The 14,992-nt window shown below is 46.2% G+C and overlaps 1 protein-coding gene across 5 annotated transcripts in view; it reads right to left on the bottom strand.

Annotated features, from left to right (window-relative positions):
* Nucleotides 1–3,005: 3,005 nt before the first annotated feature.
* Nucleotides 3,006–14,992, bottom strand: part of LUC7L2 (LUC7 like 2, pre-mRNA splicing factor) — a 58,432-nt gene continuing 46,445 nt past the window's right edge. For all 5 annotated transcript variants that reach the window (XM_075558724.1, XM_075558728.1, XM_075558726.1 and 2 more), the window contains 5 exons: nucleotides 14,287–14,463; nucleotides 12,969–13,060; nucleotides 9,447–9,476; nucleotides 7,402–7,593; nucleotides 3,006–4,276 (listed from right to left, as the gene is read on the bottom strand). In XM_075558724.1, coding sequence (XP_075414839.1) covers nucleotides 4,099–4,276; nucleotides 7,402–7,593; nucleotides 9,447–9,476; nucleotides 12,969–13,060; nucleotides 14,287–14,463 — 669 coding nt within the window. In that variant the 3' untranslated portion in view covers nucleotides 3,006–4,098. The remainder of the gene's footprint in view (nucleotides 4,277–7,401; nucleotides 7,594–9,446; nucleotides 9,477–12,968; nucleotides 13,061–14,286; nucleotides 14,464–14,992) is intronic.

Below are 14,992 nucleotides of genomic sequence, written 5' to 3'. Positions count from 1 at the left end.
CATTAAGTGGGCGAGGGCAGGGCGTCACGTCCAACAAGATTGACAGTGGCTTCTGAGAGTTCTCTCTTGGATCTTTGCTTGGATTTTAATGTTAGGGTGAAAAGGACTTGGGGAGCTTTTAAGTGCTGGAGTCACTAAGACAGCCTTAGGTTTGGTGGGGGATCAGGATAACGTCGAGAGAGCTAAGGGCCAATCTGACAAGGTTCTTGCAGGCTCAGCATTCATTGGGAACCTACGGCCATGGATAGAAATGGAGTAACTGTGCTTCAGTCTAGGTCAAGATGCTAAAAAAAAAGTTTGGAGAATATGGGAATAGTAAATTGTAGGAATCATTTATCGTACACTTCCCACAATATGTCCCTCAGGACTACATAAGCCACTGCCATCAAGTTGATTTAAACTCAATGACCCTAAACACAGTTCCCGAGACCATCGTTGGGAGCATACAGCCTCATCTTTTCTCCCTTGGAGGGCCAGGAGGTTTGAATCTCGGGCCTTGCACTTAATCCAGAGCGCTACCAGGACTTCTTAAGGCACCAAGTCCCTAAGTTAACAAATAGTGAAAGGCCTAGAACATGGCCCTTTCACCAAAAGTGCACTTCAAAAAAACTCACTTATATTGACCACAACCCTATAGGGCAGGGCAGAACCGCTCCTATGTATTTCTGACTCTTTACAGGAATATACAAGGTGCTCATTTGTTTCTGAGCATAGTGCTTTTGGAGATCATCCACCAGTCAGACTGTTTATCAAGCTACTTAGAGGTTCTGAAAATACTGCTTAACTGTGCGACAAGAGGCCTGATTTGTGGCAACAGGGAACTGGTTTTGCCACCATGACAGCTCCCACAGCCTTCTCAGTGCACCAGTTTTTGGCCAAAACTAGCATGCCTTTTGCCCTTACTCTGTGTGACTCTTTCCACAAGAGGGACCTGGAAGGGCAGCGATGTGATAAGGTGAAAAAAACAAGAGAAAACAAGGTGATCCTGTCAGCCTTCCAAATAAGAGTACAAAAAATGTTTCCAAGAACCAAATCACAGACTTGACAAATCTATTTAGTGTACTGAAGAGTACCTTTTAAGGTAGTGGTTCTCAATCTTCCTAATAGTTTGTGTGGTGACTCTCCAACCATAAAATTATTTTTTTTTTCCTTTTCTTTTTTTTTTTAAACAATTTATTAGGGGCTCATACAACTCTTATCACAGTCCATACATATACATACATCAATTGTATAATGCACATCTGTACATTCTTTGCCCTAATCATTTTCTTTTTTCTTTTTCTTTTTTTTACACATTAAATTATTTTCATTGCTACTTCGTAACTGTAATTTTGCTAGGTATGAATTGGGCAGCTCCTGTGAAAGGGTTGTTCAACCCCCAGGTTGAGAACTGCTGCTTTAAGGTGGTAAGATGGTTTTATAGAAATACCAATGTTATGTTTTGGGGTGTTTTTTTTGGGGGGGGAAATTAGAGTTTTCTTTTGGTACCCTTGTATTTCTCATTTGACTATCTTATGTCTTGCACTTTGATGGCGAATCTCTGGCAGGAACCCCAAGGAACAACGCTGGCTGTGATGGTTCAAATCACATCAGCTGGATGGGCCATGATTTTCTAATTGTGGTCAATGTGTCATCTGATGTGTAGAAACTCTTACACCAGGTGCGTGGCACCTTTCAGTGAGGAGAGTACGTAGGCAAGATCCTAACTTCCCAGTCTTCACAGCCATCCTGCAGTCTCACTGCTGTCACCATCTCTAGTTTATAACTTACTGAGGCCGTACAAGCTGTGTGTTAATTCTTACCCTTCTAAGGGCAGAGTGTGCTGATAAGCAAGAATGCCTGGCTCTTTCCGTTGTTCTAAGGAGATGCAAGAAGCAGAACCCTGAGAAGGGTGGTTGATGAGTGACAGGTATAGAATCTTTCACCTTACAAGTTTCATGTGGAGAGGATGGAAGAGGAGGGATAAAGGCTAATAAGATACTCTTCAAATTAGCAAACCAAGAAACAGAATAAACCTATTTGAGAATATGAAGATAACTACAGGAATAGTCAAAGTATGTAAAAAATCCATCAGGCTGTACAATTAAAATTAGATACTATCATTGAAAAAAAAAGTTTAAAAGTTTGACCCAAACCATGGTACTTTCAATCATATCACAAGTGAAAGCTGGGCAGTAAGGGAGGCTTTGAATTGAACATTAAACATACCACCGATTGCCAGACCATGCGAATCTGTTAGTATAGACGGAACGCTCTTTTTGAAAGCGTGAGGATGCTAAGACTTTGTCTCCCTTAGTCTGGACATCATCAGGAGAGACTACTCCCTGGAGAGGGCATCGTGTTTGGTAGTCAGTAAAGCGGGAGCCACTCCTCAGTGAGATGGACCAACAGAGAAGCTTCGAGAGGCTTATGGACAGGAATGGTTAGGAGAACCAGTTTCTCTTGTGCCCAAGGCCACATCACCACCACCAGAGGCTCAGGCTCCCGAGTTTCTTCCTTGCACTCACCAGCTATACGTTCGCTGTCGCTTCTCTGCCACCTGCCTAGGCCGCTAAATCCTAAGTGCTTTCCCTTCTAGCACACAGATGACCACTACAACAGAGGAGGTCTGAGAAACTTCTTCTAGACCCGACTCAAACGGGTCAAGCGATGAGCCATCGGGGATGCCCATTAGATCAAGCTCTCTCAGCAGGGAGTCAAGTATGGCAGAAACCCTTTGGTTAAAAAGGCCGAGAGCTTGGTGTTGGGGGAGGCTGAGGAGTGTCCCTTTCAGAAGTCTCTGACGTCACTCTGAAAGATACTAGTTTTTCCTCGCGGATGTCTACATTCCTGAGACATTAAATCTGCCGCATGCTGCGGCTCACAGGCAGAGAGATCTCTACTGAAGAGGGATGAGTCCATCAGACTCCCAGTGCAAATATCATTACTCAAATATCCTGGATTCACAAGGATGCTTGCCCGCTGAAGGGCGAAGCACCCTTCAATGTAGAAATCACTCGCTCTCCTTAAGGTGGTTACACTGCGTTTTTATTTCCATTTACTGAAGAGGAGAAAACAAAACAAAACAAACAGACCCTTTTCTTCAGCAGGCCCATTCCTCCTCTGCTGTAGGGGTTACAGAATAACCCCCAGGCAGTTGGGGTCTGGCCAGCCCTGGGACCCTTTGCAAGTCGGTATCTAGTCCACTGGGTGCCTTGCACAGTAAGGCACAATCAATAATGTGACAGGACAGAGGAAAAGTCAGAGCAAACAGTTCTAGTGACAATTTACTAGACAACTTACAGTTTAATGATGGTGGTGGTGGATTGTTTCTTTCAATTTATTATTATTATTTTACAATAAGGATGTAGCCTTTATACTCCACACACAAAATAAAACAAGTGCTTATGAAAGAGTCCCTCCCCCCTCCCCCCTCCAAACATCCTAAACATAGTAATTCAATACAACAGAAAAATCAAGATAGGTCTGATTTCAAAATTTCAATAAAAAAAGCAGAAGGATGTAATGCAACAGCTGTTCAACTTCCTACTCTAAATAGGCACCTTTAAAGGTGTGTGTGTGTGAAAAAAACACCTAAACCAACGTTTTCCATTTCTCCAGCACACATCCAGTTTAAATGCTCACGGTGTGATCAGCTAGTAATTAAAGAGGGAAGAGAACCCCGGGACAGAGGTTAGCTAGCTTCAGCCCGCCCTGCCCCACCACTTTCAGTTGGAGGCTATTAGGGGATAGTAAGAACTTAAAAGAAAATCCCCACAGCTGCTGCCGTGCGACTAGAAAGGAAGACAGCAATTGTTCGAAAAAGAACAAAACCCAAGGCAGGTAACACAATTCACCCACTAATACTCCTACTACAAAGAAGAGGCCAGAGATGGGCGTCTGATTATATAAAACTCAACAGAGAATCCTTTTTAGAGAACTGTATTGCAGGGTCACCAGAGACGCTGGAGGATGGCTTGGGCTTCATTGCCGACAGACCCCACACATCGCCTCGCTGGATCCGTGTCTGGGCTGCTCGCTGCGCCTCCACAGCTGTAAACTCAACAATGGGGGACTCCAAGGAAGCAGGTGGGCGGGCAGGCGCAGGACCAGGCACCACTAGATCTCCCCCGCCTCACGCTCCTCCGAGCTCCTCCTGTCTTCAGACCGGCCGTTGGCGCTCTCGTAGGACCGCTTCTTATCTTTGCGGTCTCGGTCCCGAGGGGATCTATCTCTGGAACTCCTGTCTTTGTCACGTGACGCTAGGTCTTGGTCTCGAAATCTTTCCTTTGAGGATCTGAAAAATAGTAATTTGAGGAGCAAAAGATGTTGGGTAACCCAGAACCCAAACCAAACGAGGGCACCCCTAGATCGTCTGGTCAAGACCACAGGGTGTGCGGAGACCGTGTATGTGTGCGCACGCACGCGCATCTCTCTCTCAACACAGCAAAGGACAAGCATGTAGGCTAACATTGCTATTGAAAAAGGACACTCTGATGACCATTAGATGCCATCAGACACTTCTCAGGCGTATTGAAGCTTAATTTACACTAACAAGGGAGGGAGACCAGACAGCCAGTGGGTTGGAACCATCAGCCATAGCACCACTGGCCCGGCACGCGCACAGGCCACAGTCAGGCTGCAGGCCTTCCTGGTCCCACCCAGGCTTCTGTAGCCGCTGCCGCTTCACTTTCTTCTCACCACAACAAAATGCACACGACCCAGTTTGCTGGCAATACAACCAAAGGACACCAGCCAAGTGAGACCTGTAGGCAATGCGATGTTGAAAAGACTGACTAGGTGACACAGCTATCAATGACCAAAAACTTTTTTTTAAATCGGCTTTATTCCTCTTCAGTGAGCTCCCTCAGCCAACAGAAAACCCAAACAGAAATCGCAAAGCCCACCCCCCCTCATAAATCCCAGTCCTGGAACACCTGCTCCATATCCACGCAGGTTCGTGAGAAAGGTAAATAACACAATAGGCTCATACCAGAAACTCCGTGAGCATGCACACCAAAGAGCATTCACTATGGGACCAGGTGAATATGGAATCTTCTATACTTTCAACATCCAGAATGAATCAGCAAGATTCTGTTACAATTTACTGCACAGAGTACCAGTGCCATGTTACTCAGGCATAATGTCACCAGGTCACTATACTCAGACCTGGGGTCAGAGGCACAGCTGTGACCCTGAACCAAGAACACTACTGGTGTCTCAAACCAGGAAAACCACCACTAGTTCTTGCTTCAGAAATACAGCTCAGAACAGTTCAAGCAAAGCTGGAAGAGCACTTAATGTTACATACTGATCAGTCAATGCCAAGTTCTAATAAACCTAGTTCTACATTCGTATATGTATCCATCAGTAGCAGGAATCCAGTCGAGGGACAGCACTGGAAGCCAACAGTGGAGCTAGCGGGGTCCCAGAAAGCCAGTGGCCAGGAGACCACCTTCACAGCGGCTGGGCAGATTGCAGGTTATCATTTCATTCCAACGCCCTGCCCTACTACTGGCCAAATAGGGATGGTCCTCGTTCTAGGTTGGGTGATGATTAGATGGCTTGAGGGACTCTGGTTTTGAACCCTGCATGGTGTGTGTCTGGAGAGAGGAGGAGGCAGAAGCATCCAGATGGGCCTTGCAGCAGGAGAACAACCAAGCATGTAGGGCTTCCCAGGGACAGGCAACTCAAAACTGTGACCCCAGATATGTCAACATGATTGATCTTATATGTAATAACATATCACAACATTATCTTCTAATTTTTGGTAAAACAATCGGTCCTGTAAAAGAATAATCTGAATATCAAAAACAGAAGTGCTCTTGAATAAAACAAAGTTTTTAATAGTTTTACAAAAATAATCCTTTCTGAGCATGCAGAAGACAGTGGGGTGCGAAGTGTTGGGGTAGAAATTGCTCACAATGTCACATATTCAGGCATCAAGTGAGATCAACACAACCACAGAAGATGAGCCGAGCCCCCACCGCCACCACCCAGCAAGGCCTTGGGAGCTCAGAGAACAGGGCCAGGGCAGCTGGGCTGGCCCGCAGAGAAACCACCCAGTCTCGATGACCAGCACGAGTCCGCACACGCAGGGGTACACAGGACTCCACAGAACCTTCAGAAACGCATTTGGTCGGCACGCTGCAAACTGTGGTGTTTTAAGAGTGTGAGACAAGTGGTAAAAATCACACTGTGAAGAACTGTTATTGCCCACAACCTCCTGGCTGATTCTTCTCCACTGTTGCTTTCCTATATCCATGTTCACTGGACTTTCCTACCGATTTAGACCTCATCAAGTGAGCTTTCGGAGGCTTTACCAACTACTCAGAGCACATCTTACCTCTGACATTTTTCAGTGCAACCCCTGTATCATGACTCTCTAACAGAAGTGGCAGTGAGGTGAGCTCAGTGCCCTCGCTCACAGAACGTAGCTGAGTGCCTCAAGGCCACTGAGCACAGCTGCTCGACTACATTACAGTGGCCCCGTGACCAGAGGCACTGCAATCACACACAGACCATTCTTAAAATTAAGGGCATCTTACAGACTGCTCAGGACAAGAATCTAAGAAAGAAAATATCGATTAAATACTAACCAACTCAGCTTATGTGTATATATTTTTTTCTGGCAATGGCTAGTTCAAGGAGAAAAGTAACTACCTGAAAAGCTTTAAACAGTTTTCTTCTGTGGAGGAACACAGAGGATGCACAACCAGGAGAGGAGAGGCACTTAGCCGTGCTTATCCTATTACACTAAGGAGCAGTTGGCGGAGAAGAGCCGTGAAGCACAGTTTATGTACATCCCACAGAAAGAAATGCATGCCCCAGCTGAAGGGCCACCAGCTGTGCAGGCTTGGTCTGTATGCATGCTGGTGGCTCTGTGACGCCTCCACATTAGTCTCTTACAGCCCCCTCCACACACCTCTCCCATTCTCTCCTCAGCACAGGGAGGTCTGGTAGCTTCCTAAAGATTCTGAATATGCCCTGCCAAGCTAAGGTATATAACAATGTGTAAAGGTAGTCCAGGTTGAAAAGAATAAACTAGACTGGGTCTGCTTGGGAAAAAGTGCACCAAAGTTCGGGGGTGGGAAAAAAATCAAAGCTAAACAAGATTTTAAACAAAAGGACTTCTCAGAGCTTTAATTTGTTAATACAGACTGTGAAAACGCTAAGAGTATTGGTATCTAAAAGTATTTATGATCGAACACTAGGCAGAAGGAAGCCGCACACTTTGCATATCTCAGTCCTGATTTCTTACTCTGGTTCATAAGTGTCTTCTTAACTACCCACGTCACCAGGGAAAAAAGGCCCCACACCCACACACCAACGGGTACAGATTACCCGGAGCGATTCGCATGGGTTCGCGCTCCAGCCCTAACTGCACAGGCGGCTCTCGGCGTGGCAGGGAGGCATCAATACCTCCTCTTGGAGCGCTCCCTGCTCCTCTCCCGGGAGCTGTGCCGGCTTCTCTGGTGACTACGGCTCCGGCTGCGGCTGCTTGAGCGGGACCTGTGGCGATGGCGCTTCTCCCGAGACTTGGACCGAGTTCTTCTCTTCCGTTCCCGAGACATGGAACGAGATCGATGTCGGCGGTGCTCCCGGGACCGGGACCTACCAGAGACAAGATGTGACTGGGAGAAGTTCTGGTTTTAGGGCGAGCTTTGGTGGGGTGCCGGGAGTCCCTTCACTTTCAACTTTCACTAAAGACTTTTCTAGAAAGAGAAATTCCTGAGAGGTCTGACTTCCTGTCAATGCTACTCCAAGTTATCTATTGTCAACATGAAACTGTTTCAGGATTATTTATAACGACATACTAGAACTTGAAATGAAATACACCTCTGACTGAGGTACAGAAGGGATTGATCAAGTTCAGAAACTGGAGTCTGGTTAAGAGGTGGCTAAAGAGCAAAGGAGGGGTGCATGGGACTAGAGTGTAGAAATGAAACCATGGCCCAAGCATCTAATCTATGGGAAATGCGCCAAAAAGGGAGCCTGTGTTAACCAACCAGAGACCCAAAGCACTCTAAACAGCTTGTCTATCTGACTTCTCATCTCCGACAAAGGAAGCAAATGGGCACGGGGCATTATTTATTTACTATGCCTTTACTTTCCAGCACTGGGCCCAGAAATGCCAGGAACTTGATCCGATGATGACTAAGGGGGCGCTCCACAAGAGCCTATAGCTGTTTTTGCTTTTCCTTCAGCTGACACAGAACTTTCACAAAACTTTAGAGTCAAACGGAAAGAACACTGTCACCAATAGGTGTTTTTGTCGTGTCCTGTAAGTCCTGCTTTGCTGCAGACATCAACTACACCTAGTGTTCACACCGTGCCTCAGGCTGGACTATGCCACCCTCCGCTTAGATGTGCTCGGAGTTCACGAGACAAGTGAGCACCAGCACTTTGCTCATCAGGCTGGCACAGCGCACTGATGGCACAGAGCTGATGAGGGAGAAATGCGCCCGAAACAAAGGGCCAAGTGACGAGGACACAATGGGGCAAGTGCAGTCTGATTCCACTCACAAGGGCCCTGGCACAAGCAAAACCAATGCAACAAAGTGGAATCATTTCTGCTTGGGAGAATGAGAATGTTCGAGAACAGTGGTTTCTCAACGTTCCTGATGCCATGACCCTTTAATACAAGTTCCTCATGTGGTGATCCCCCAACCATAAAATTATTTTCATTGCTACTTCATCACTATGATTTTGCTACTGTTATGAATTGTAATCTAAATATCTGCTATGCAGGATGTATTAGGTGACTGCTGTGAAAAGGTTGTCCAAGCCCCATGTTGAGAACCACTGTTCTAGAACAAGGTAGCAGTGATATTTACATATAACACTGTGGACATTTAATGAGCCCAAATTGTATATTTTCAAATGATTAAAATGCTGTTTTATGTCATGTATACAATTCACTACCAAAACGAAATTATAGGAGGGAGGGGAAAAAAAAAAAAAGAGGACCTGATGCAGAGGGCTTAAGTGGAGAGCAAATGCTTTGAGAGTGATTAGGGCAAAGAATGTACGTATGTGCTTTATACAATTGATGTATGTATATGCATGGATTGTGATAAGAGTTGTATGAGCCCCTAATAAAATGTTTAAAAACAAAACAAAACTATAGAAAACAATTGTGGGACCAAGGTCAGGTCAAAAGATGAGGTCCCAAGTCCTGGCATCGAATCCTTCATAAGCTTTGGCAAGCACCGCCTCTCTCTTTGCTTACCCCTGCATTCTAGGGCACTGCGTATCATTTTACCAAAAAAGCATAATGTATCTTCTGACCTGTCTCTCCTTAAATGACACTTCTCAAATCTGGACTATAAAATACATACGGCACTACTAATCTAGTTACTTATTAGTGAAAAACTATCCATCCTAAAATAATTTTTAAAGATTTCATCATAAAACCTTTGAAAAACAGTTTCACACACTCACACCCCATCTGATATAATACCTACCTTTTGGGATTCTTGCTATGTGATCGGGACCTAAAAAAAGAGTAAGTGACTTTTAGAAAAGTGACTGCTGGGTGGGGGCAGAAGAAGGGAAACAAAGGGGTGGGGGGAGACGAAAGCACTGAGGGCAACAGGGCACTAATCCACCACGGGGAGGGGATTGTTTATGTCTCCACAGGAAAGGGAGGGAGTAACCAGACCTCAACTGGTGCGCCAAGCCTTGAGGACAACATACCGGCATGAAGCTGTGAACTAACAGAGAGGTCTGCTGGGCCGCCCCTATCCCAGCTATGTGACCACCTCCTTCCCAGAAGGATGCCCTACAGAGGACAGCACTGAAGATACAGCCTGGGGAAGGGGAGGGGAGAGGGCGACCAGCACCCTAGCCCACCAAGCTTGAAGGATGACATTCCTGCCCAGAGTAGGCAATGCACAGCGAGAACCATAGGGTCAGCCTCACCCTAGGACACAACTTCCCCTTACTGACCCAAAGCGCCATGGGGGAGCAGCACTGGAGACACAGTGTAAGACTTGTGTGTGCTCTGAACAGCCCCCCCATGGTGTAACATGAAGGGGGCACAAAGCAAAGCAACAAAGTTCCGGAGGAATTCTGAAAACACACTGTGGACTCGGGGGCAGGGCTTGGCGCTGCATCAGACCCGATCGGAAAACATTCACACGGGTCAGCAGACAGACCTGCAGCTATTCACAGGCTATTTTTTGTTTTGGTTGTTTTTCTTTTGTTCCATGTCTATCTACATGTTAGGCAGGATAAACAATCCAGGGGAGAAAACAATGGGACCAATGGTTCCAGGGGACAGAGGAAAGGACAAGGTAGAATAAAGGAGAGGGGAGCCAACAAATTCATCAAACCCATGAACAAGGGAAGAACAAGAGATCTAAAATTGATGGTGGGAAGGGCATAGAATGCCTGGTGGTGCGCAATCAAGTGCAAAGTAGCCGAGAGGAGATACAGAGGTCAAACATGATGACAGGATAGGAGCAAAGTACCGTACACACTCGAATATAAGCTGACCCGATTATCAGCCAAGGCACCTAATTTTACCACAAAAACTGCACTAAAAATGTGCTGGGACATTAGGCTTATACTCGAGCATATACAGTAAAAGGAAACAGGAAAAGAATTAGGAGGCAAAAGACATTTATACAGGCATAAACATAGGCGTGTACATATGTAAATATACTTAATATATAACAGTAGGGATATAGGTCTATGTACATATATTTATAGGTTAAGTATTAATATAGCAGATGGACATTGGTCCTCTACTCAAGTCCTCAACTCAAGAACACTTTGTTCTATTAACCTGGCATTCTGTGAAGCTCACCTTCCCAACACAATCACTGAAGACAAAATGGGGTGCATAAGCTAATGTAGTGAAGGAAGGTGATGGTGCCCAGCTATTACAAGATATCGTGTCTGGGGTCTTAAAAGCTGGAAGTTAAACAAGTGGCCATCTAGCAGGGAAGTAACAAAGCCCACATGGAAGAAGCACGCCAACTTGTACGAACATAAGGTGTTGATGGGATCGGGTATTACACAAAACAACCGTTTTTGTTGCAAACAAGGGTGGGTCAGAGTGGAGATTCACAGCCTATCCATCTGTGGACAGTTGTACATCCCCTCACAGAAAGGTCACAAGGAAGGAACAAGTCAGCCAGGGTGCAGTGATGACGACAGCATATGTACAAATGTTCTTGACACAACTGATGTATGGATTGTTTTAATAGCTGTAAAAGCCCCTAATAAAAAGATTTATTAAAATAAAAATTTAAGTGTCTTAAAAAATAAGGTGAAAAAAGAAGACCAAGTAACAAATAGTTTGTCTTATTTTCTTATTCTTCCATGGATCTTACACACCAGGCGTGCGTGCAGTTACACACACAAGGCTTCTCAAGAGCACTGGAGGGCTGACTCACTGGAGGGCTGACTCCCCACAGCAGACCCCCAAGCAGCAGGTGCAACAGAAAACCCAGCCATCAAGCACAGGGCCATGCCCCTCGAGCTCACTGGTGATTAGCCAGCACTCAATACAGCAGCCAACAGGGTGTCTTCTGTGGACAGCAAGGCCCTGGATTCGGCCAAGTCTGTTTACTTCTGGCTCTGCCACCCATCCTGTTCCAGACCTGGCAGTTACATGACCCTGTCAGTAGAATTTGTCACTGGCAAGAGAGAGGCAGAAATGTGCACTTCAGCATTTCTGGCACACGAGGCATGCACAGAGGGACACCCAGGAGTAAGTACCCTTTCCGCGCAGTCTGTCCTCTGTCACTGTGTGTGGTTTGCGACTCACCCCTCACCCCCGCCCCAATATGCCTAGCTACATTACCTCCAAACCAAAGGTAATAAAACAGATTTTAAAACAAACAAAATCAGTGTTTAACCATTCTGGAAAACGGTAATGGTTATGAAGACCCCTGACCAGCTGAGAGGAACTGCCCTGCAGAGCAGTGCTGATCTCCTTATACCTCTCAGATCAGGTCCTTTGTGTCTCGGGCACCTAGGCACTAGGACTGTCATGTAGAGCGAGATCCCCAGTCACAAAAAGGACACTTCCAGGACCTTTAATCGGACAGCACTAGCAACCTACAAAGACATCATTCCCCCAAGAGCAGAGCAGAAGCTGAGATACACATGTACAATCTGAGGAGGAACGACAGCATCTCCCCGAGTTCTGCTTCACCGTGTCAGTGGCATGGCAGAATTAGGTCACCTGTCACAAGCCATGCCTCACAGCTGGAGTCCAATAAATGTACTCAAACAGACCAGGACAGTCCTCTCAAGTACACAGCCCCCATCATGTCAGACGCAGCACTGCCAAACTCTGGAGAGAAGCCAGACTGTATTCTTCAGACAGGAAATAGCATTAGGGACATGGAAACGGGAAACAAGCAATCCTAGGGCATGGGGCCTGACCCGGCAAGATGCTGGTGGGAGTTAGGAGAAAGAGGCTACTGTGAGGTGATTTGTCAAGGAGTCAATGTCACTGAGAAGAGCCTGTGGCTGTGCCAACTATGACAGTGATGTCCTCAGATTGAGGAAACACAGAACCAAAGACCAGGCAAAAGGACCGACAAGCCAAATAAATAGAAGTATGAAAGCCAGTCCACAGGAGCAATAGCTCTGACTGCCCACCTGTGCAAACCTAGGCACTAGGAAATCCAAGGACCGGGATGAGAGCTTGATATCAATTGTATATGGCACACAGATTTACAGAACCAGCCCTCTGCACACTAACTCTTGAGTGGATACCACTCAGAGCCCCTCCCCCCATGAAGGGCAGTCATCGTCCCAGTATCTGAGGTTGTCATCGCCAGATCTTTTCTCCCACGGAGGGCGGTGGCTCCAGCCCCTTGGGTAGGAGCTGAGCATGCGTAACTACTGCACTACCAGGCCTTGCACAGCAGGTTGACTAACAGCTAAACTCTGGAATCATGGGGTGCTGTGCACTTGACTGGAGACAAAGCCATCCCTAGTCCAGTTGGCCCTCAGGGACCCTGTACCTCCTCAGCTTCTCTCTCTCCTCCCTCTCTCTCTCTTCTCTGCGTTTCAGACGTTCCTGGTTTCTCTTCTCCTGCTTCTCGGCCACAACTCTCTGAAAAACAAAAGGGCAGTTCAAATAGTGAGTGAGAGTTGTTTACTGGCTGTGGCCCTAAGTGGCACTATACTCAACAACCCACCACACAAGGTGTTCAAACAATGCTCACAGACCATTGAAAGCTTTTTTAATTCAAATTCTATTTGAACACTTTCTAGTACGAATGGGACTTCAAAAGTTCATGGGAAAATTATATTACGATTTAATTCCATTTTTCCTAACCTTTTTAAGTGCCCTTGCATTAATTGCTAGGTTTACAAGTCTGATTTCCAAAATCTTTCCAAAAGGTGTACATGTTCACATGCTCAAACTTTCTTAAGTAACATTTCAAATTACTTCCACAAAAATGTTCTTTGAATCTTACAGCATGCCTCTTTTTTGAAAAACAACTGGTTTTCAACTTGGAAACGTCTTCGGTTACTACTTCTCTAGGCAGGCTGGCCAGACCTGCTGCAGGTCTTCATCTGCACACACAAATAGCAGCCATCTCAGAATCTTAGCTTTGGGCTCAAGAACCACTTTTGCTACTCTGAAAATTATTTTGCCCTTTTTCAAACACCTACTTTTGAGCATCCCCCTTCCTTGCTGGTCAGGGGACAGGAATTCTGGACTGAGGAGGGCTAACTCTTCAGATGGAGACTTCTCTGGTCTCTGGTTCGTGCTCTTTTCAATGTCACATGATGATTATTCCAGCGGAGACGTGTACACAAATGACCATTTACTCCCAGTTTCTCAGCGTCGAGCCAGCACATGCTCGGGACAGAACTCGTCCTTCTAAGCTAGGAGGGCCTCAGTGACTCATGAAAGGTAAACGGACACACATCCACTGCTCAGTCTTAGCACACCCACATGTGTGGCTGTGGCTCCCATTCCAGGACTATTTTTAACTGCTTTCCCTTCTAGGAAATGTGCAAAATATATAAAAGAAATAACTGGCTCAATCTCAAACTCCTTGATTTGCATGGTGAGATTAGTCTAGAGCCCAGTTGAATAGAGTTCTAATTCAGTGTTCCAGCCAGCCCATAATGCCACCACCCAAAAAAATGGGAACCCATTAAGCACTAGGGTCTGAGAGGTATCATCCATGAGGCCAGCAGGAATTCCCATGGCTAATCCTCCACTGTTTGGTGGGAATTACGGAGCAGATATTTCGTACCAGACAACAGTCAATAAAACATAGGCCAAGAGAAGCTAAGCTAGCTAAGGTAGGTTTGTGAATGTACCTTTAGTTCTTCAAGCTTCTCTCTGATCTCAATGAATCCCAGGTGCAGTTTACCCCCAAAGTGATCTGCCAGCCGTCTGTCATTGTCATGAAGACCTAAGTAGGCAGAGCAGACCTCACATACTCTAAGTTTCTGCTGTTGGAAACTGGAAGCTGGCATGGAGTTCCGATACACTTCCTGGATAAAGAAAAAGCCAGACAGAGTCATGAAATAAACTTTCACACAATGAAACATGCCACAGAATGGTGCCTAAGACCCTTCTAGAAAGACAGGCAAAACTGCAGTCACTTGGTCATGCAAATTCAGTCCCCCTTGACCTTGCCAGTCCTGGGGCATGTGATGATAGCTGCAGCAGCCCCTGGAGAAAAGAGGGGCCCTTTGAGGTGACTATGGTGCAGAATAGGGCTTTCTGAAAGGATTTCTCAGGGCTCCACAGTGCTCCATGTCCTGAAGTTTTTCGTAAAATGAGCTGTATGGGCCCCAATACTCTGCCTCAGTGAACAATCTGGAGAGCAGAAGCCCTGCTGCCGTGCAATGCACTAGGCTCAGCCTGGGCCCCAATACACTGTCCCCCCCATAGCATAGCATACCATCCCCATCCCACACAAGCTTGGCTCCCCCACTGAGCCACCCTGTCCTTTCAGGAGCAGCCTGACAGAAAGATGTCCCACTAAAATTATGACCTCGCTAAGTTTACACTTGGATA

Source organism: Tenrec ecaudatus, chromosome 9 (assembly GCF_050624435.1).
Source record: "Tenrec ecaudatus isolate mTenEca1 chromosome 9, mTenEca1.hap1, whole genome shotgun sequence".
Classification (NCBI taxonomy): domain Eukaryota; kingdom Metazoa; phylum Chordata; class Mammalia; order Afrosoricida; family Tenrecidae; genus Tenrec; species Tenrec ecaudatus.
Note: the sequence above shows the minus strand (reverse complement) of the source record. Positions and strands in the feature narration are given on the sequence as shown.